General features: G+C 45.8%; 1 protein-coding gene across 1 annotated transcript; it reads left to right on the forward strand.

The window, feature by feature from the left end:
- Positions 1-2,807: 2,807 nt before the first annotated feature.
- On the forward strand, positions 2,808-21,289 carry ZHX1 (zinc fingers and homeoboxes 1). Its single transcript, XM_048507500.1, has 2 exons — positions 2,808-3,151; positions 16,828-21,289. The coding sequence occupies exon 2, from the start codon at positions 17,055-17,057 to the stop codon at positions 19,641-19,643; it is 2,589 nt and encodes an 862-aa protein (XP_048363457.1). The 5' UTR covers positions 2,808-3,151; positions 16,828-17,054; the 3' UTR covers positions 19,644-21,289.
- Positions 21,290-21,775: the final 486 nt, after the last annotated feature.

The following is a 21,775-nucleotide window of genomic DNA, read 5'->3' on the forward strand; positions in this document are numbered from 1 at the left end:
GCACAGAATAAGGTTTTGACAGAGGCTCCTAAAAATGAGTTGTAATGCTCATGGTCGTTCGGAACTATTTCCAACTGCAGAACACACTAGTTTCTCTTCTGCAGCATCACAACTGACCACACTATAATCTTTCTGTGGAAAACAGTATATCCATTGATAGTATTTGTACATTCTCAGTCAAACTTTATTGTATGAATCTTATAGAACTTGTAAATATGTAGCAATTAAGAGAAAGGATACAGGACTGAGGAAGTGCAGGTTTTTGGCAACTATCTTGATATGCTGCACAAAGATATGCCTGAGCGATTTGAAGATCTTTAAGTGGAAATTCTAAATTGGGTGGTAAATCCACTTTCACATATTGAGGAAGTACGGGAAATGGAAGAACTAACTGAGCTACAAACTGACATTGAGCTGAAGCCAAAATTTAAGAAATTGCACCTAGAGTTTTGTTTACAGAAGGAAATTTCTGATTACTACCTTGTACTATGGATAATGGTTAGAAGCATCTTTTTTCAACTGGTTCTGGTGGGTTTTCCGGGCTGTGTGGCAGTGGTCTGGTGGATTTTGTTCCTAACGTTTTGCCTGCATCTGTGGCTGGCATCTTCAGAGTTGTATCACAGAGAAAAGTCTGTTTCATGGCCACACAGCCTGGAAAACCCACCAGAACCAGTTGAATCCGGCCGTGAAAGCCTTCGACAATACATCTTGTTTCATTTCCAACATGCTGTTTGATGGAATGTGGTCATCCGCTTTAAACCAAAGAAATCACCCCCAGTTCTCTAAAAGTGGTTATTTGAAACTCCTGCAAAGTGACTTTAAACTAGACATTGGGAAACTGGTATCGCTTCATGAACAGTGAATTGGTTACTAAATGTGGTATCTAAGATTATTGTTAAATGACTATAGTAAGACTTTTTTGCAACCGCATTAATTTGCTTCTCCAGCAATAACATTGGGTCCAGTATTACTAGGACTTAACCAAATCATAAGGGTCACCCAAACTCCACCAAGGGGTGGGGGACACAATCCAGATCCCTCCCTGCCAGCATTAGTTCATATGCTGTCACTGACTACCTTTCAGTCCACATTTTTTTAATAACATACCCACGCTCAAGTCAATTCGCATTTTATACAGGTATATAGTAAACATGCATATGCCAATCGCACAGATCTAAGGGTCATGTTTCTGGAGTATGTACTGTGCTTATGGTGTTACAGTTTCACAATTTTTCTGATTTATTGATGATGTCTTGTCCTATTTGCTATGTGTCTTTTTTTTTTAGGAGTCTCATTGAAAGATCCAGGGTTTTATTCTCATAGTAAGACTGCCAATATAAAACAACAATATCAGATGTCATTGCAAGTGGGTGAACAGGTTGTTTAAATCCCAAATGTCCCCCATTTGCTCCCCAAAGTTCTGAATATACTCCAAGGTTCGTAGATCGCCCCTTGGGGGCTATGGTTGGCAACTGGCTTGGAAAATTTCTGGGACCTCAGCAGGAATGTCAAAGCAGTCATTTTCTCTAGGAGAGCTACAGCCTGAAGATCCATTAAGTATGAGATCTGCAGGCACCATTTGGGTCACTCATTTGAGGCAACAATTTTTGGGCTACCAACATCACTTCCAAACAGTCTGAAGCTTGTGCATCTCTCTGTAGAAACTCCCAAGGAAATTTCTGTTGAATGCAAAATGGTTGAGCGCCTTCAGAACTACCCAGTTTGGTGTAATGTGGAACTAGGATCTGGAACAGGGGTAGGGAACCTTTAACACTCAAAGAGCCATTTGGACCCGTTTTCCATGGGAAAAGAAAACACTTGGAGCAGCAAATCATTTTTGACATTTAAAATAAAGATACACTGTATAGGGTTTTTTTACCTTTTACTCCGCTCATTCTGAGAAGCACATGGATGTGCCCGCCCTGCTGCCTGTAGGGCGGGCAAGGATGAAGCCGGCGGCTCAGCCTTGCCGGCCGCCGGGAAAGCATCCACCCCGCTCCAACAGGGTAGGTGAGAGGGGAAGCCCGCAGCGCAGCCGACCGTGGGCAGTTGGTGCGCCCGCCCTGCTGCCTGCAGGGCAGGCAAGGATGGGGCCGGCGGCTTGGCTCGTGGAGCCACAGTGCAAGGGCAGAAGAGCCGCATGTGGCTCTCGAGCCGCAGGTTCCCTACCCCTGATCTGGAAGAACCAGGTTTGAATCCCAACTTGACCACGGAAGGTGGCTGGGTGACTTTGGGCCACTCATATGCCTTTGGCCTAACCTACTTCACAGAGTTGATGGAATAATAAAAGAGAATTAACGTCAGGCATCTGGAGAAAGGTGGGGTTTAATTAATCAAAGAAAAATAATAATAATTCAAATAAAAAGCCTTCCGACAATACAAATACATTAAAAAGCCTTCGACAATACAAAAATAAATGAGCCCCTGAGCCAGAGGCATGCCAACTTTCGCCTACTCATGACAACGCAGTCATCTTTCCACCTCCCAACAGGACTCCTCGTTGTTTTTCTGATGGGGGTGGCAGTGTGTGAACTGATGCTTGACACCCCCCTCCGCACGTGACGCTCACCAGCTGCTTCAGCCCCCTTTCTCTTGTCTCCCCCAGCCCAGCCCCCCGCAGCGTTGCTCCAATCCCCCCCCTGGCCAGAGTGAAGCCTCTCCGCAGCCAACCAGAGGGCCGCCTTCCCTTGGGCCGGCCGGGGCAGCGGGGTGACCCCACCCACTCCCCAGTTTCCCACGCTGTTGGGGGGGGGGGCTCTTTCCAGGATTGGCCCCGCCCCTGTTGTTCCTTCCTGCTTCTTCCTCCGGCTTGTGTGCGAGCGACTGCCGTGCAGGCGGGGTGGTGCTGCGCGTTCCGCTCCCTCCCTGGCCGGGCTGCTTTTGCAAAACGACCCAGAAGGATGGAGGGGGACCCCGAGCCGCCTCCGGGTCTCTGAGGGGGGCTGGGGGAGGCGGGCTGCTGCTCCTTTTCGCCGCCGGGCTGGCTCCTAGTTCAAAGTTCGCCAAGCATCCCCAGTCCTCCCTCCCCCCCACCCCAAAAGTGCAGTAGGTTTTTTTTTTTCTTTTTGCAAAAATGCAAGATGGCGGCCTTGCACTGAAGAGGAGGCAGAGAGAGCGAGGCAGGAAAAAAGCAGCCAACACACACTGCAAGGTAGGCAGCTGGGATAGCCCTTGAAGGGAAGGCAGAGGGGCTCTGAGGGTCGGGATCCAGCTTTGGGCGGTGCATTTCAGCCCCCCTTCCCCTCCCTTCCTCCCTGGTGTAATTTGCAAAAGCCTTCCCTCTTCCCCAGATCCCTTGCTCCTGACGTTGAGAATGGGGAGACGAGGGTCTGATATTTCCCCTCCGCCTTCATCAGAGCTGAAGTTTACTTGTGAGTGGAGGGGGTGAGAAAGAGCTGCGGGGGGAGGGACACCCCTTTTCGTCCTCCCCTCCTCCCCAATTCTTTGTGCTGTTTGTGGGGAACTGGAAAAGGAAAGGGGGTTTTGCCAGTGGAAAGAAGGGCGAATCCCCTAAAAATCCCCTACAGGCAGATGAGGAAAGGCTTGGCCAAACGTTTGAAAGAAATCTCAGCAAAAAGAACGATTTTCTTCATTTCTGGCCCCATGCTCTCTGCCCCCTTCCCCTATTGTTTGCTTGGGTGCATGTCATGCTCTCTGGTTATGGTGATTCACAGGGAGATCGGGAACTCTGTCCAGGGTGGTACCCAGCACACAGGCCCTGGGCTCGATCCAGAGGTGCCGGACTGCACAGGAGTCCTGCCAAGAGGTGTGCCATGCATTGATAGTGACCTGCGCAAACCTACCTTACAGCATGGGTGCTAAATACACTGGGAACGAAGATGCCTTTCCTCTTTTTCATATGCAGCCGGTTATTTGTCAGTGGTTGTGAGGAAAAGAAGAACTGACATGTTGGGTGGTGGGGTATTTTTATGGCTGGCCCTTGATTTAAACTTGTCATTTACGTCTAAGGGCGGTGCGCTTCAAGTTGGGTCTCGTGACTCTGTGTAGGAGGTAAGTCTCAGAGAGAGAAAGAACTTTCCTGCATGCACAACACAGCTAACAGGGCCGAGAGTATGAACACTGCTGTGTACCCTGTCAAAATCCAACCCTCTTTATTCCTTGTCAGAATCCAACCCTCTTTATTCCCTGTCAAAATCCAACCCTCTTTATTCCCTGTCAGAATCCAACCCTCTTTATTCCCTGTCAAAATCCAACCCTCTTTATGGAGTGTACACAAATATCAGCTATTGCAGCCTGTAGGGATTGGGGGAGAGGGAAGAATTGTGCTGAGATTTTGGGTGACCCCAGAGGGAGGCTACCCCAGTTCTCTTTTCTGTTGTTGGTAGGCTGCAGCTGTATAAAGGAGGGAAGGCTATGCAAAAAAGGAAACTATAATTTTGTTTTTCAGAGCGCCAGTCTGTTCTTTGGTTGCTGATGATAATTAGATAATATAGATGATAATTCCTCATCTGCCCCCAAGAATGTGGTGTGGTCATAATGAGCTAGATACTCTGGCAAACAAAAAGGTGTATTTAAAACTGGGTCTGAACTCACAGTTGTGGGTACTCTTGTGCCAGGCCCAGACCTTGCTAATTTTCTGTATATTCAGTCAAATCTCTGGGCTGTGCTCTGACATCTTTTGTCTTGGCTACTGCAAGCTCCGCCTCCTTGACCCTCCCTTATCCTACCTCCATTCCCTCATCTCTGTCTGCAACTCTGCTGCTATGAAAGTTCACTTCTCCTGTTTCTCCTACTTTGAGACATCCCTTTCCCACACTGCAGTGCCTTTTTCAACCAATGCAGCACTATTCTCTTGATCTTAAATTCTTCCTGTGATCTTTCTCTGTCCCATCTTTCCTGCCTTATTTTCCACCCATGCTTATAATCTGACTGCTCTTTGGTTGCCTACAGTCTTCTAGATCTTCCCAGAGAGCTCCATCCTCTATCCTTAGTTACCCTGGATGTTTCAGACATGTAGAACATGCACGTCTTGGTCCTCTTTTCACCTTGCTTAAAGACCGCACCTACACAAAATAAATCTGTTTATGTATAGCGGCTTGCTCTGACCTGTATGGCCGGGGCTAGCCTGATCTCGTTAGAATCAATCTTGGAAATTAAGCAGTATTTGGATGGGAGGCCACCAAGGGAGTGCAGGGTTACTCCACCAAGGCAGGCAATGGCAAACTACCTCTGATCATCTCTTGGCTTAAAAACCCTTACAGGGTTGGCTTTATCTTGACAGTACTTTCTGTCGCTGTGTATCACTGCTTCCAGCAGGGGTGTACAGTCCAGAGGGACATATGGGGTCAAACGTCCCTGGGGCTGTGGCCATTTAGTCATGTGGGGGGGCTGGAAAATTGCCCCCACGCCCCTCCTCTTTCCCCCCGGGTCCATACACTGACTTAAGAACATAAGAATAAGCAAGCTGGATGAGACCAGAGTCCATCTAGTCCAGCTCTCTGCTACTCACAGTGGCCCACCAAGTGCCTTTGGGAGCTCACATGCAGGATGCAAAAGCAATGACCTTCTGTTGCTGCTGCTCCTGAGCACCTGGTCTGCTAAGGCATTTGCAATCTCAGATCAAAGAGGATCAAGATGGGTAGCCATAGATCTTCTCCATAAATCTGTCCAAGCCCCTTTTAAAGCTATCCAGGTTAGTGGCCATCACCACCTCCTGTGGCAGCATATTCCAAACACCAATCACATGTTGTGTGAAGAAGTGTTTCCTTTTATTAGTCCTAATTCTTCCACCCAACATTTTCAATGTATGCCCCCTAGTTCAAGACCTGGTGCAAAAAAAGTTGTTTGGTCGTGGTGGGGGAGGGCAGCCGCTTATGTGGGGGTGGAAAACTCAGATTTTGCACCAGGCTACATTTTCCCTAGATATGCCTTTGGCTTACACTCATTGCGGAAGACCTGTGGTTCAGTGCTAGAGCATCTTCTTGGCATGTAGCTACTCCCAGGTTCAGACCCCAGCATTTCCAGTTAAAAGATTCAAGTAGTAGGTGATGTGAAAGACGTCCACCTGACTCCCTGAAGAGCCGCTGTCAGCCAGAGAACTTCTACTGAAAAGTGACTTCAGTGGAGCTGGCAGTTCCTTGTACTATGGCTACCAATCTTGATCCTCCTTGATCTGAGATTGCAAATGCCTTAGCATACCAGGTGCTCAGCAGCAGCAGCAGCAGCAGCAGCAGCAGGCCATTGCGTTCACTTCCTGCATGTGAGCTCCCAAAGGCACCTGGTGGGCCACTGCGAGTAGCAGAGTGCTGGACTAGATGGACTCTGGTCTGATCCAGCAGGCTAGTTATTAAGTTCTTATGTACTCGTCTCCCGATCTCTTGCAACTTCCCTTTCCCTCTCTTCTGTCCCTGTCCAGGATGTCTGCTCTTCCTTCTGACATATGGCACCAAGCATGTCAATGCAACTATACAATTAACAGTAGGAACCGAACGGCGCATCTTGGCCTGTCCACCTTTTAAAAAAGCACAGCATGAGTAATGGAGGTGTTTAATGTCTGTGTTGGAAATAATTGCTAAAAGTGAGAGCGATCATGTGGTGGACAGAAGGGCGTGAGAAATGTTCTCCAGGCTGCTAACCTTGGATGTTGCTAAAAAGTTTGTCGTGCTCATGACAAGAATGAGAACTGGTATTGTAAAGTGGGTTCGGGTACTTATCTTAGGCCCCTTCCGCACATGCTAGAATAATGCACTCTCAGTCCACTTTCCATGCACTTTGCAGCTGTGCAGAATAGCAAAATCCACTTGCAAACAGTTGTGAAAGTGGATTGAAAGTGCCTTATTCTGCATGTGCGGAAGGGGCCTAAGATGTGGGAAATCCAGGTTCAAATGCCCAGCTTGGTCATGTAGCTCACTGGGTGAACGTAGGACGGTCATTCTTTTTCACCCTCACAGTGTCGTTGTGAGGATAAAACGGAGGAGAGATGATGTCCACCATGCTGAGCTCCATGAAGGAAATGCAATCTAAAGTTGTTGTTGCTGTTATAAAACAGACTTTGATTGTTTATGGATGGCAGTTCCTGTCCTTGTAGTTGCGAGAATTAGTGCTTAAAAGCCTCATTGTAACTGGAGAGCAATTTTGAGACCAGAGTAAGTGATCTAAGCTTCAATCCTGTTACATTTGTCTGCTATCAAGTTCCGTTGCTGCAAACACGGCATTGTTTGTGATACAAAAAATCAGCCGCTGAGGGCAAGTGGTGTCTCTCAGTGGGACTGGTTTGGCTTGGAGGACTCCTGTTGCTGACCTGCATGCTAGCCAGTCCTTTGCCATTGTTCTTTTCCACCCAACCCCAATCGCGTATTGAACTTGGTTTTTCTAATGCTGACGTTCATGTAGAAGCACCCTTATACGATACATCTCCAGTTTGAACAGCGTTAAGCATGTACAGAACACATGAAGCAGCCTTATACAAAATCAGGCTATCGGGCCACCCAAGTCAGTAGTTGGCTGTGAAGAAGAAGACTTTATTTACAGTCAATGACCAAATATATTACAAATCTCCAATTTAGTAAAAATATCTATAACAAAACAAGAATGCAGATCTCTGTCCCGTATTCCAGCACTATCCATCTATATATCATTATACATTGTAAACCCACCAAACAGCATAAAAATACTAGACAAAACAAAAGTATCTAAGGGGGATGCCATATTCAGATCATTATTTCTTTTTCATAATGAATAGACAGAATTTTGCTACCCATTTAGTAATATTCTCCTTCTTATCTTGTCATAGTTTTTCACAACAAACTTTATCAGAACAATATGCCATCTTGTGTAGTAGATGTGACAGGCATTTTTTCCTTGCCTCCTCATAAAGGGGACACTTTAATAACATATGCTCTATAGTTTCTACAGAATTCAGAGAGCAAGAACATAACGTTGCAGCATAAGGTATCTTTTGATATTTCCCTTCTATGACAGCAGAAGGTAAATGTGCACTTCTTGCAAGAGTAAAAGCTCTCCTTAGATCTTTGTTATCCAGATAAGTTAAATAAGGAGCAGGAGTAGTTGGCTGTGCAGACTGTTCATTACGCTAGCTTGATTGACTCTCAGCTCAATCCAGAGCTGTCGGGCAGGTAGGGACAGTGCCACTCCAGCACTGTCCCGTCCCCGTCAGAGGGCTGTCCCACAACACAGGAAGCCGTCAAAAGTTGAAAAAGAAAAAAGGCTGAGAACCTCCCCTATATAGCGGGGAATAGAGATACACTATGAAAATCACAGCATATCTCCGCTGGCATCTCCACCGGTCTAGCGGAGTGGAGTGGGCTCTGGAGCCCAACTAAGTTCAGCCCTGCCCCTGGGATGCCTACGTAGCGTGGGACGGCGTGGGAGCACCAGCACAAGGCTGGGTGTCGTGGCTGAGTGTTGCAGGGCGCTGCAGTGGCTGGGTGCTGGCGGATTTTCCCCTACGTCAGCATAAGTGCCCTGGGGAAGGCAAATTCACTGGCGTAAGCCTATGCCGTCTCCAGAGGAGGAGTCATCCCTTCCCCCTTGATTGGGGTACCCAAGACAAGGAAAAGCCGGGAACTGAAAGACAGTGCTTAAGGGATGGAAAGGAAACTGGGCAAGGGACTAACTTACACAACTAGTTTGCTATCCTGCCTATCTATTCACAGTTCATATTAGTCATTTGTTGCAGAACAGATAGCCCAACCAGAAAAATAAGACCCAACTCATCCAAACTTTTTTGACTGGCCGCTTAGCCTTTGGCTAATCTGACTTTATATGACTAATTTGGTGTAGGGATGGAAGAGACCAGAGTTTCCTAACCTTTTTGATACAATGATTCACAAGTCCAAATTTACTTAGGCCCCTTCCACACATGCAAAATAATGCATTTTCAAACCACTTTCACAACTGTTTGAAAGTGGATTTTGCTATTCCGCACAGCTTCAAAGAGCACTGAAAGCAGTTTGAAAGTGCTTTATTCAGCATGTGCAGAATGAGCCATAGTTATGGTGACCCATCATATTATTGTTGTGTGAATTTTGAACCTTTAGCAACGATGGGTTTCATGCGTTTTAAGTTTGCCTATTTTATAACCATTACTTGAGGCATCCAAAAACTTTACTTAAGTCAGTAAAACTGCCAGATCCCATGACCTATTTTCACAGGCCTCATGACACACTTTTGAGTCAGAGCTCACAGGTTGGAACATGCAGAAATAGGCCACAAAGTAAGTCAATGCCATGAACTGTGGGCTTAGAGACCCCAAGTTCATTATGATTTTCCCTGTTTTGTGAGGGTACCTGTCCTCTGTGGCCCTCATAAACCCCCAGGGCAACATCTTTTTTATGCAGTTGGACTACTGAGTAGGAATCATGTGCTTAATGAAGAATTTCTCTCTGTGGGAAGGAGGGATTAGTCTTTCTCTTCCTGCCAAAGAGCTCACAGTGGTACTCTGGGATTGGGACTTGGTTCTTCTGAAGGAGAACTGACCCATTCTGGAGGGACATTGTAGCCAGTCTTGGGGAGGGGGCAAGAGCCAGGGAAATTTATAAATCCCCTTTTCCAAATATTGCTGTCAAGGTGACTTATGCTGACCTGTAAGCAGTGGTGGGATCCAAAAATTTTAGTAACAGGTTCCCTCGCCAGCCCCCCCTCAGCAAAGGGGGCAGAGGTGTACCTAGGCAAACCTGAGCCCTAGGTAAAACCTAAATTGGATGCCCGCCCCCCATGGGCAGCCACCCCACCACGACCTCAAAAATTTTTTTGCACCAGGTCATTTCTAAATCATCATCGCATTATAGAACATGCCCCAACACACTAATCTGAACACAGCAATGGTGAAACACACAGGTTCTTTGATAGAGACTGGTGAGATAAAAGGTACGAAAGGCTGAGAATCCATGGTGCAATACCTGAAACGGATTAACCCAGTTCAGGGAGTTACATTATTAGTCACAATTGCTATATGGAACCTTCACGTTCAAAGGCAGTATGCCTCTCGGGGAGGCGAGGACGAGGCAAAGGAAAAGCAGACCCAATTAGCAACCCCCTCTCGGCACACACAAATAATTAGTAACCCACTCTCGGGAACTGGTGAGAACCTGCTGGATCCCACCTCTGCCTGTAAGTTTTTCAAGGCAACATAAGTTCAGAGATGGTTTGCCATTGCCTGCCTCTTTATTGCAACCCTGGACTTCCTGTGTGGTCACCCATCCAAATACTGACCAGGACTGACCCTGCTTAATTTCTGAGATCTGACAAGATCAAGCTGGCCTAGTGTATCCATGCCAAGGCATCACCTGATAAGGAGTAATAGTAAAGTAACAATAGGTGAACTGAGGACTAATTTAAGGTAGCCATGCGAAAAATTTTGGAAGAGAACGAAACAGGACAGTTATCCTAATCGAGACATAGGCATTTGCAGAGTGTATGGAGTTTTAGAAGATGGAAAATACAACTCTGATCAATATTGGGTACTGTGTAGTTTCCGGGCTGTATGGCCGTGTTCTAGCAGCATTCTCTCCTGACGTTTCGCCTGCATCTGTGGCTGGCATCTTCAGCGGATCATATTCCTCTGATCAATATTTTTCTCACTTTAATGGGTCAGCTTGGCCTTGCTTTCCAAGCAACAGGGTTAAGGGAATTCCAGCTCACTAGATCAAGCAAACAGCTCTTGGAAACCCTGTGATAGATCCATTTTCTGGTTGGCTAAAGAACTGCTTTAAAAAAATGTTTTAGAAGGATCAGAGTGCCTGAAAGTACAGCCGAATACTCTAGTGGCATCTAGAACGGGGGCAGCAAAATTTCGAAGTCTCTTCCTTTGTCACTGTGCATCCAAACGTACAAATGACCAAACAAACAAACAAAACAAAACAAAGGGCAGTAAAACAGAACCCTGCATTTATTCCATGATTTATCATTATCCACTCCTCTTGGTCGATTTCATGTTTTGCCAGCTCCAATTTGTCATTTCATCTGCTTGTGGAAATGTGACGCAAATCATATTACATGCAGCTAAATTTCAGTTTATTGAGTTATGACAATAGAACTCCAAGAGAGCCCGGGCATTCCGCTCTCCCTGATGAAATGATCTCGAAGTAACTTGAATACTTGCGTGTGCATCTTGCCAGAATACTCAATTAGGGCAATCGACCGTGTTGCCTTCACCAGTTCAGCAAAAAGGCCTTGTGCATAGGGGTTTTCTGATGAACAGCTAATCCCCTATTCAGTGGTGGGATTCAGCCGGTTCGTACCACTTCGGCAGAACCGGTTGTTAAAATGATGCTTGTAAACAGCCAGTTGTTAAATTATTTGCATCTCAACACCGGAACTGGTTGTTAAATTATTTGAATCCCAACACTGCCCCTATTCCCAAAATGCTTTTGACCACTCCTCCAGGCATGGGGGCTACTCTTTGGGTGAGTTAATCTGAGCTGTTTTAGGCATGCGGAACTAATTGATGCCCCCTTCTGGATCCTCCTGCAGATTCCTTGGGGGGGGGGGAGCCTCAGAGATGTAAGCAACCAGGTACTTGGGTGGGATTGCTTTTTTTCTTCAGTTCTGGCTCATAAACCTATTTTTGGTACAGAATGTTTAATGCTTCTTCATTGGTAGTGCAAAGAAACGTACTGTGTTTGTCACTTTTAAGACGAGATGTTTACCATACAAATAAGAGTTTGAAGTAGTGTTATAGTACAGATGCGGCTTCCTCCTCCAGCATTTCTAGTGTACCAGATTTTTAAAAAAATACTTTCATTAAAATATAACTATAGCCTAAATAGAATGGCAAAATAAAATTCCATTTTGTGACATTCAACTTAAGGAAAACCCCGCTGGTTCAAGCCAGAGGTCCATTTAATCCAGCAACCTGTCTCGTACATTGGCCAATCAGCTCCTCTGGATGACCAACAACAGACCATAGAGGCTGGACCTTCCCCCTAATGCTGTCTCTTGGGTCTGCTGTTTAGATGTTTACTGTCTCTGAATGTGGAGGTTCCCTTTAGTAGTTGGTGGGAAGGGGGCGATAATTGATAACCTACGAGTTGGTACCAAAAGCAAAGAAGTAGAGTTGGATCCAGCCACGTTTTTCACACAATCCTTTCTTTACTACAGAGCTTATTCCTAATTCCTCTCCTTGTACATCTACTGGGTAACAGTCTACTACAGGGGTAGGGAACCTGCGGCTCTCCAGATGTTCAGGAACTACAATTCCCATCAACCTCTGTCAGCATGGCCAATTATTGCATGCTGGTAAGAACTTCTGATAAGGAATTGTAATTCTGAAACATCTGGAAAGGCTCAGGAGACCCTACCCCAGACTATGTGCTCAAAGACTCAGAGGCCAAATGAGAGAGTTTGAGGCGAGAGATCTACGTATTTAAAAAATCAGTAGTTTATTAGGATATCTTCTGCAGCAAAGGTATCCCTTCCAGGGCAGAGGCTGACAGAGGAAAGGTGCAGTTTATATAAGATTTTCACTATATTGGTTACGTCTCTGATTACATTTCAAAGGCTTGCCAGAAGTTCAATAAACAGCTATTTACATCAAAGTTGTTCCTGTCTCTCACCATGTGCAGATGCCACTACCAGTACAAACTGCAACAGAGTCCCTGAGTGATGTCAAACAGTGGTATTGGAATAATCAACAAAAGTATTTATGCATATACAGCATCCTTGAGAAACAGATAACAAATACCAAGCAGTGAGACAGTTTGGAGACAGATATGTTGACTCTTGGGGTGTCACAAGTTGCACATCACAGGGACACAGTATTTGGATACCATAGGCTGAATAATATGTGGCAGGGTCTTTCTTCATCACTGAACAAGACATTGATGCCATATTTATTGTGGATAACAGGAATGAGAAACTCATTCACACCGTCCCCAGGGAGTGAACCTTAATTTCAGGGTGCAGATGGTCTGTTATCAGTTCTGCTTTGTGTCAACATGAGAAGCCTCTTGTTAGCATAATGTCAAGTGATCAGGGCAGGAGGAATGTATCACAGACTTCTAGCACAGACAGTACACAGAGAGCAGCAGTGGCGTAGTGGCTAAGAGCAGATGCACTCTGATCTGGAGGAACTGGGTTTGATTCCCCGCTCTACCGCCTGAGCTGTGGAGGCTTATCTGGGGAATTCAGATTAGCCTGTGCACTCCCACACACGCCAGCTGGGTGACCTTGGGCTAGTCACAGCTTCTCAGAGCTCTCTCAGCCCCACCCACCTCACAGGGTGTTTGTTGTGAGGGGGGAAGGGCAAGGAGATTGTAAGACCCTTTGAGTCTCCTACAGGAGAGGGGGGATATATACATCAAACTCCTTCTCCATCCCTCCTCCTCCTCCTCCTCCTCCTCCTCTTCTTCTTCTTCTTCTTCTTCTTCTTCTTCTTCTTCTTCTTCTTCTTCTTCTTCTTCTTCTTCTTCTTCTACTTTCTAATATGAAGCAGAATCAAAACTCTTAATACAATTGTGACAGATACAATTGTATTGAGTACAGGGGGTATATAAGGCATAGCCTAGTCTAATACATAAGCAACTAACTAAGAAGCATAATATTGAATGGTACAAAGATGTGTAAACTCATGCAAAACTAGGAAAACAAGGAAGCCTAAAATCTAATTCTGGGGTGACACTACATCCTTATTACAGACCCCTTCCCAAATACATTGTCTATACAGGTCCCATGATCTTTAGAGTAGCATTTTTGGTGGTCAAAGAAGACTTTCTCCTTCCCTGTTTCACCAGCAGAAAAACTGGTTGAATCCAGCCCACAATTCTTGTTTCCAATTTTTTAAAAAAGTTCTCTAATATTTCTCTTGGCAACTCCTAAAGACGTCCGTTTTATTAATTCAAGCAACAGGGTGTGCTCATTTTCTTACTCTAAACTTGGACTTTCTCAAACTCTCTTTGGAGGGGCATACCAAATTGTACTTTAATTCAGCTAATATCATGTGATTTCCCATCTCAGCCCAGTCCAGCCCATGTAGGTCACACTGGCTTTTGTTTTAAGGTTGATCTCTCCTGTTGTATGTTAGTAATATAACTCAGTGGTTTGTTTTTCAAACCTGAAACAATCTGGTGGCCATTTTAAGCACAGTCTTGTCACTGCAATTCTTATGGTTCATTCGTAAAAATGGGAGGAGGTGATACAATGGACTGTTTTGCTGTAACCTTGATCACAGCTACAGGAGGCCATGGGAAATCTGAGAATGAATCTCCCACTGTTTTCATGAGGCATGTAGCCCCCCACCCGGCAGGAGAATCAGGCTGGGTCTGTAACATTTCCTCCCCCTTTTGTTGTCAGGTTCCAGCCAATTTATGGTGACCCTCTAGGATTTTCAAGGCAAGAGAGGAACAGAAGTGGTTTATCATGGCCTGCCTCTGTTTTAAACCCTGATCTTCCTTGGCGGTCTCCCTTTCAAATACTAAAAGTGGTAACCCTACTTAGCTTCTGAGATCTGATGAGGTCAGGCTAGTCTGGGCCATCCTAGTCAGGATATGATACTACCCCAGTTTAATTTTTTTTTTTTAACCTTGCCCCTTGGGCCAATGGTTGATATGCAGGGGAAATGGTTGTAATCCTGGCCAGGGAACGATCCGTAAAAATCTCAGGTGCAGATTAAAAAAAAACAAACCCAAGTTTCTAGCCAATTTGTGTCAAACCTGAAATGACTTTTGAGCTCTCTTGTATTCTGTCTGGAGCCTATTTTAATATGCCTAATAAAGGTTGTTGTATTGCACTGGTGTCAAACTCGTGGCCCTCCAGATGTTATGGACTACAGTTCCCATCATCCCCTGCTGGCATGGCTAATTGCTCATGCTAGCAGGGGATGATGGGAACTGTAGTCCATAACATCTGGAGGGCCACGAGTTTGACACCTGTGTTGTATTGTATTCTGTCTGATTTTCACTGAACCTCACTTCCCCTTCCTATGGATGGGTGGAGTCAATTTTGTCATCTCAAGACAAGCAGACAGTTCACGTTGCGACCTACTATCTTGTGTAGGTTGTACTCAGAATATAGGAGCTGCACCTCCACCAGCTTCGTAGGGTGTGGATTTGGGGCACTGCTAAGACTAGCAAGAGACAGTTGCAATTAATTCAAGCCCTTTTCTCATGCATGTTGGATGCCGAGTGAAAAAAGTTTGGTACTTCACAAAGAACCTGTCGACCTGAATTATCATTTCCCATAGCACAACGCTGACCCAGAGCAGCCTGGTTAAACTCATGTTAGCGTGTTTCCTTTTGCTGTAGAACAGGGGTGTCCAACTCTGGCCCTCCAGATAGCCATGGACTACAATTCCCATCAGCCCCTGCTAGCATCATGCTGGTAGGAGCTGATTAAGGAATGTATGATCCATGAACTATCTGTGAAGAGGCCAGTTAGTTGGTACCACTAGGAGGAGCTCAATAATGCGTGGGTCTTACTGGGCCTCCCCCCTCAATGGTAAGGACGTGTTGTTCAGTTGTCCCTGTTTTGAAAATGTTTACAAAACTTTTCAGGAAATCCAGCCATTGGAACTGCTCCTGGACTGTTTTATCAATATCATTCTAGGCTACTTCTATGCCCAGACTTGCTTTAATTGGCATGATTTTGTTGACTCGGCCCGAATTTATTTTATTGGCTTGTTTTAGGGATTTGTTTTATTAGCATGATTTGTTTTTACACACTTGATTTGATTGTGTGGCTTGGATTTGTTTTGTCGTTTTAGCTGCGATTTGCCTTGAACTGGCCTGGAGAAGATTTTTCTAAATAAATATTTCCAGTGGGCTTGTGTTTATTTCCGGATGACTGATGACTTTGCATGCTTTGAAAAATAATTGACTGGTTGTGCTAGCAACCTTGGGAACTAAGGAAACTTGGTTGCTGACAGGGAGGATGATTGAAGGATTGGAGCACCTTCCTTATGAGGAGAGGCTGCAGCATTTGGGACTCTTTACGAAAGATTTGGAGAGGCTGAGGCGGGGGGATATGATTGAAGTCTATAAAATTATGCATGGGGTAGAAAATGTTGACAGAGAGACATTTTTCTCTCTTTCTCACAATACTAGAACCAGGGAGCATCCATTGAAAATGCTGGGGGGAAGAATTAGGACTAATAAAAGGAAACACTTCTTCACACAACGTGTGATTGGTGTTTGGAATATTCTGCCACAGGAGGTGGTGATGGCCACTAACCTGGATAGCTTTAAAAAGGGCTTGGACAGATTTATGGAGGAGAAGTCAATCTATGGCTACCAATCTTGATCCTCCTTGATCTGAGGTTGCAAATGCCTTAGCAGACCAGGTGCTCAGGAGCAGCAGCAGCAGAAGGCCATTGCTTTCACCTCCTGCATGTGAGCTCCCAAAGGCACCTGGTGGGCCACTGCAAGTAGCAGAATGCTGGACTAGATGGACTCTGGTCTGATCCAGCAGGCTAGTTCTTATGTTCTTATGTTCTTATGAGGTGATGTATAGGCCTCGGTGATGGAAAGCGCCAACCAACTTTCGGCAACTGGGTAGAGGCAAGAGACATTCCGATTGGATTTACCACTGGCTGCCTCTGCCCAGCTATCTTGAACTTCCTTGTTGGTCTCCCATCCGAGTATTAACCAGGACTGACCCTGCTTAACTTCCAGAATCTAACAAGATCAGGCTAGCCTAGTCTATTAACATCAGAGTCAGTTCTCTGATAGACCATCATTAGTAGCTGCTGTTTTGTGTCTTGCATGGAATTCCATAAGTGGTGCAGGGCTGCAATATTCCTTTAGTAGCCTTGTTGAAATTTCTGGAATAAGATACTACCAAGACTGTATGTTTAATGCAGCAGCAACTCCATGGGACGAATCTAATTTTCTTTTTTCTTCTTCTTTGTAACAGGTGGAGAGGTTAACTTGCTGCTCATTCTCTTCCCCCTTGGACTGGAAGTTACAGCCTTAGCTAATTGCACTACAACAATGCTGCTGACATGATAAACATGCAGAGTTTGCCATGCATTGAGAAGTGTTTACCTTGAAGCCATTACAGTAACACCAAGCATCGGGAAAGTGTGAAGTAGTGGTACCAACATAGGTTCCACTGATAAATACATTTTCAACAGCAGCGGAATGGCAAGTAAACGAAAATCCACTGTACCTTGTATGGTGCTTGCAAGTGAGCCAGACCAAGACTTGGAAGCCGTGTCTGATTTTGAGGAAGGACCACCTGTGATCACACCAGTAGAAAGCGTGTTAAGCGACGAGGATTCTCAAGAATACGTTGACTCGGACAATCAGCAAAACAAAAAAGTCGAAGGAGGGTATGAATGCAAATACTGCACATTTCAGACTACAGATCTCAATATGTTTACTTTCCACGTCGATTCTGAGCACCCGAACGTCGTATTGAGTTCCTCTTACGTCTGTCTCGAATGCAAGTTCGTTACCAAAAGGTATGATGCTCTTTCGGAACATAATGTGAAGTACCACCCTGGAGAGGAGAACTTCAAACTGTCCATGGTGAGACGTAACAATCAGACAATCTTCGAGCAGACGGTGAACGATCTTACATTCGACGGGAGTTTTGTGCACGAGGATAAGTCGGAAGAGACGGAATCGTCTGAGTTTCCCTATTCAGGCATCTCAATTAGCAAAACCCCTATTATGAAAATGATGAAAAACAAGAACGAGGCCAAGCGGATTGCCGTTCTCCACAATGCATCTGAGGAACGTCCTGGGGAAGAGAAAGACACTGAAACTGACCCAGACTGCGAGGAAATAGTAGAAAAGCCGGCTCCTTCTGCCGTTTCAGACACTGCCAAGAGTAGTACACTGGCCACAGAACCCATTAGCACAGTTGTGAATCCCACCACAGTGATTCAGCCAACGCAAGTGATTGCTACCATAGCATCGCCACATAACTCAAACTTAATTTCTAAAGTATTGATCCCTATCAGCAGCATTCCTACCTACAACACGGCTTTGGATAACAACCCCCTCTTGCTTGCCACCTACAACAAGTTTCCCTACCCGACCGTTTCAGAGATCAACCTTCTTGCTAGTCAAGCAAAATATACTGAGGAACAGATTAAGATCTGGTTCTCCGCCCAGCGTTTGAAGCACGGGGTCAGCTGGACGCCGGAGGAAGTGGAAGAAGCGAGGCGGAAGCAGTTCAACGGCACCGTGCACACCGTCCCTCAGACGATCACGGTGATTCCGGCACACATTTCCGCAGCTGGCAATGGCCTGCCTTCCATTCTGCAGACGTGCCAAATCGTTGGCCAGCCCAGCCTGGTTCTTGCACAGGTTGCTGGCGCAAGTACACTTCCAGTGACAGCCCCGATAGCGTTGACTGTGGCAGGGGTCCCAAATCAGCCCCAGCTGCAGAAAGCCCAAGTCCAGACCGCACAGCCTGTGGCTGAAACAAAGCAAGTAGCCACTGTCCCAGCCCCTCAGCCTACCAAGTCGGAAGTAGTGGTAGCAAACGCAGACACCATTGGAGTGCGTACAAAGAAGACGAAAGAACAGCTTACGGAGTTGAAAATCAGCTACCTTAAAAATCACTTTCCTCAAGATTCTGAGATTGTTCGGCTCATGAAAATAACGGGCTTGACAAAAGGGGAGATAAAAAAATGGTTCAGTGACACCAGGTACAACCAGCGAAACTCAAAGCACAACCATTATAATAATCTCAACAACGATTCATGCACTATCATCATTGATTCAAGCGACGAAACCAATGAACCCCCAGTACTGGTCCCGTCACAGCAGAAACAATTGTGGAACGCTTCCGACGGCGCCTCGCAGAAATTCAAGGAGAAGACTCCGAAACAACTGCAAGCCCTCGAAGACAGTTTTCAGAACAATCCCATCCTCGCAGACGACGAACTGGCTAGGATAATGTCCGAAACTAACCTGAGCAGGAAAGAAATCAATGCTTGGTTCGCAGAACAGAAGAAATCCAAAGCGTTAAGCGAGGAGAGCGAGGACCTGAATGAGAGCAACGGAAGCATCTCAAAGGAAACATCTGCCGAGACATCTGGCGGTGAAGGGGCCGGATCTCAGAAGTCAGGAAAGCTAACTAAAAAGACACCAGATCAACTCCATATGCTGAAAATGTCCTTTGTCCGCACTCAGTGGCCGTCCTCGGAAGAGTACGACCAATTGGCTGATGAAAGTGGACTTCCTCGATCGGACATTGTCAGTTGGTTCGGAGATACCCGTTACGCTTGGAAAAACGGTGGCTTGAAATGGTACTACTCCTACCAAGGGCCCAATGCAAATAGTATGAATGGTCAAAGCAGTTCCAGGAGAAGAGGGAGGGGAAGACCAAAGGGCAGAGGAAGAGGAAGGTCTCGCGGGCGAGCCAGAGGGAACAAAAGAATCAAACACTGGGACCGGACTCCGATTATCAAATTTAAAACTGGGAAGGCCATCCTGAAGGATTATTACCTGAAACACAAATTCCTAAACGAACAGGACCTCGACGAGCTGGTTGCCAGATCGCATATGGGATACGAGCAGGTCAGGGAGTGGTTTGCCGACATGGAGCGAAAAGCCAAACAGGGCCTCGAGCTTTTTGATGACGAGGAGGAAGAGGAGGAGACGCCGGATGAGCCGGATGACGACGACGACAAAGAGGATGAAGAAGAAACAGATGACAGTGACAACTGGGAACCCCCTCGGCACGTTAGGCGCAGGCTCTCAAAATCAGACTGACATGTCAGTTTCTGGATCGTGGGGATCGTCACGTTGCTGTGCTGCCCCAGGATTTTGGTGCTGTTCCAGTAACCGCCATTTTTGGATTTGGCTGCTCTCGGAAAGGGGGATCATGTTCCTGACTTGTGCAGCTGACGCAGTTTTGGTCAGCGGAAGTGGGAAGGCAAGTCCAGGATCTGGAATTACAAACACCCCCACCCCCACCCCCCCAAGATTCAACTCTCCTCCACATCTCTAATGCTAGGGGATATGTCATGTTATGGGACTGTGTGTTTAATTGCCTTATGTTTTATTTTGGAAAACCTTGCAAGAGGACGCAGGTGCATTTTATTGTTTTTCTCTTATTGCCAGAGGAAATTGACAATAAGTGCAAACAAAACATAAAGACGTGATTGTAGCGCTCCTTTTGCAAAAGCATTTGTCTCCTTTCCTTTTGGCACAAGGGAAATTTAAAAGGAATACGAGAGGGGCGGGGGTAAAGGATACCAAAGGAAAGTGGCATCAATGGAGTGAGGTTTTTTGATGGTTTTATTTGTGGGGGGGGAGTTGCTTTTGGAAGAATAGAGAGGAGGGAGGCATACCTTTGTTACATATGGAGCCATGTGCTGGGTTTACAGGACTTTCAAGTTGTCTTCAGGGAGTGGAGGTTGGGCCAGAAGTACGTTTTTTTAAAAAAAATATCAAATCGAACTGATGTGTATCGTATTTAAATGCAAGATAAAATAGTGCAGCCAATACCAAAATTTGTTTTCAGTCATGCATCCTTTTTGGAAAAGTGTAAGATAAAGATTGCTTCCATATGCAGAACCCCCCAGAATTCTGCCTAGCATGTTTCTTAAAAAGGTAGCAAGAAACGTGACTTTAAGATATTTGCACAGATTGCTTTTGCTTGAAGCGGCCACCGCCAGATTCTTCCGCCTGGGATAGCCGGACAGTTTGAGGCTGCAGCTTCTTTATTCTTCTCTACCCCTCAGATGTACATACCAAGTAGCCAGACCTTACAAGCTGACTGCCTAGTTACCCCTTCTACCATCAGAGGAGTGCCTGCCAAATTGCCAGCACCCTACCAGTTTTTCCATCTTGCTTGAGACATTGCATGAACTAGTCCTATGGTGGCCTGCAAGGCACCAGGTCTTACTTGGCTACCTTCAAACTGATGGAAGAACGCCTGCCAGGTAAGACGTGGTGATTGCCGACAGGAAAAATGGCTGTTGCAAATCTGATAGAACTGCAAATGCACAACTGCGCTAATGTGACATATAATTTTACACGAGAAAGAGGAGTATGAATTGAAACCGTTGTGGCTATTCTTCATAGTTTGGAAGCCATGAAAGAAATTGACTGAGTTTTTGGGCGTGAAACAATGTTGGAGGCAATCGCCTTGAGGCCTGCTAAGCCGGGTCTGTGGTTTCTTGAGATTTAAGAGCTTGGTTTAAAGAGCTTGATTTAAGAAACATCTTCAAAGGTTGCTGAAAATATTTGAAGAGGATTATGTCAGAACAGGAAAGGTACCAGACTCCTGGGAAAGGCCTGATCATGTCTAATGTATTTGTTTCCTCTGCATATCATTTTGTAATGATTTTGTAAGTCATACTCCTTTGTGAATACAATTTTAACATTATTACATAAAATTATATATCACAGTAGCACAGTTGGAGCAGCAGTGGCGTAGGAGGTTAAGAGCTCGTGTATCTAATCTGGAGGAACCGGGTTTGATTCCCAGCTCTGCCGCCTGAGCTGTGGAGGCTTATCTGGGGAATTCAGATTAGCCTGTACGCTCCCACACACGCCAGCTGGGTGACCTTGGGCTAGTCACAGCTTCTCGGAGCGCTCTCAGCCCGACCTACCTCACAGGGTGTTTGTTGTGAGGGGGGAAGGGCAAGGAGACTGTCAGCCCCTTTGAGTCTCCTGAAGGAGAGAAAGGGGGGATATAAATCCAAGCTCCTCCTCTTCTTCTTCTTCTTCTTCTTCCTCAGGTTATAAGAGGTGCTGTCTACAGATGGAAGGCAGGGGAGACTCACAGAATCAGAGCAGACATTGAATTACACCTGTACGCTTCACTTTTTAAACACTTTCCTTGTTTAAAAGAACAGGTTATCAAGATTCCCTAAATTGAGGAAAGTTTAAACCTT

The sequence above is a fragment of the Sphaerodactylus townsendi genome, linkage group LG09 (genome assembly GCF_021028975.2).
Source record: "Sphaerodactylus townsendi isolate TG3544 linkage group LG09, MPM_Stown_v2.3, whole genome shotgun sequence".
Lineage (NCBI taxonomy): Eukaryota > Metazoa > Chordata > Lepidosauria > Squamata > Sphaerodactylidae > Sphaerodactylus > Sphaerodactylus townsendi.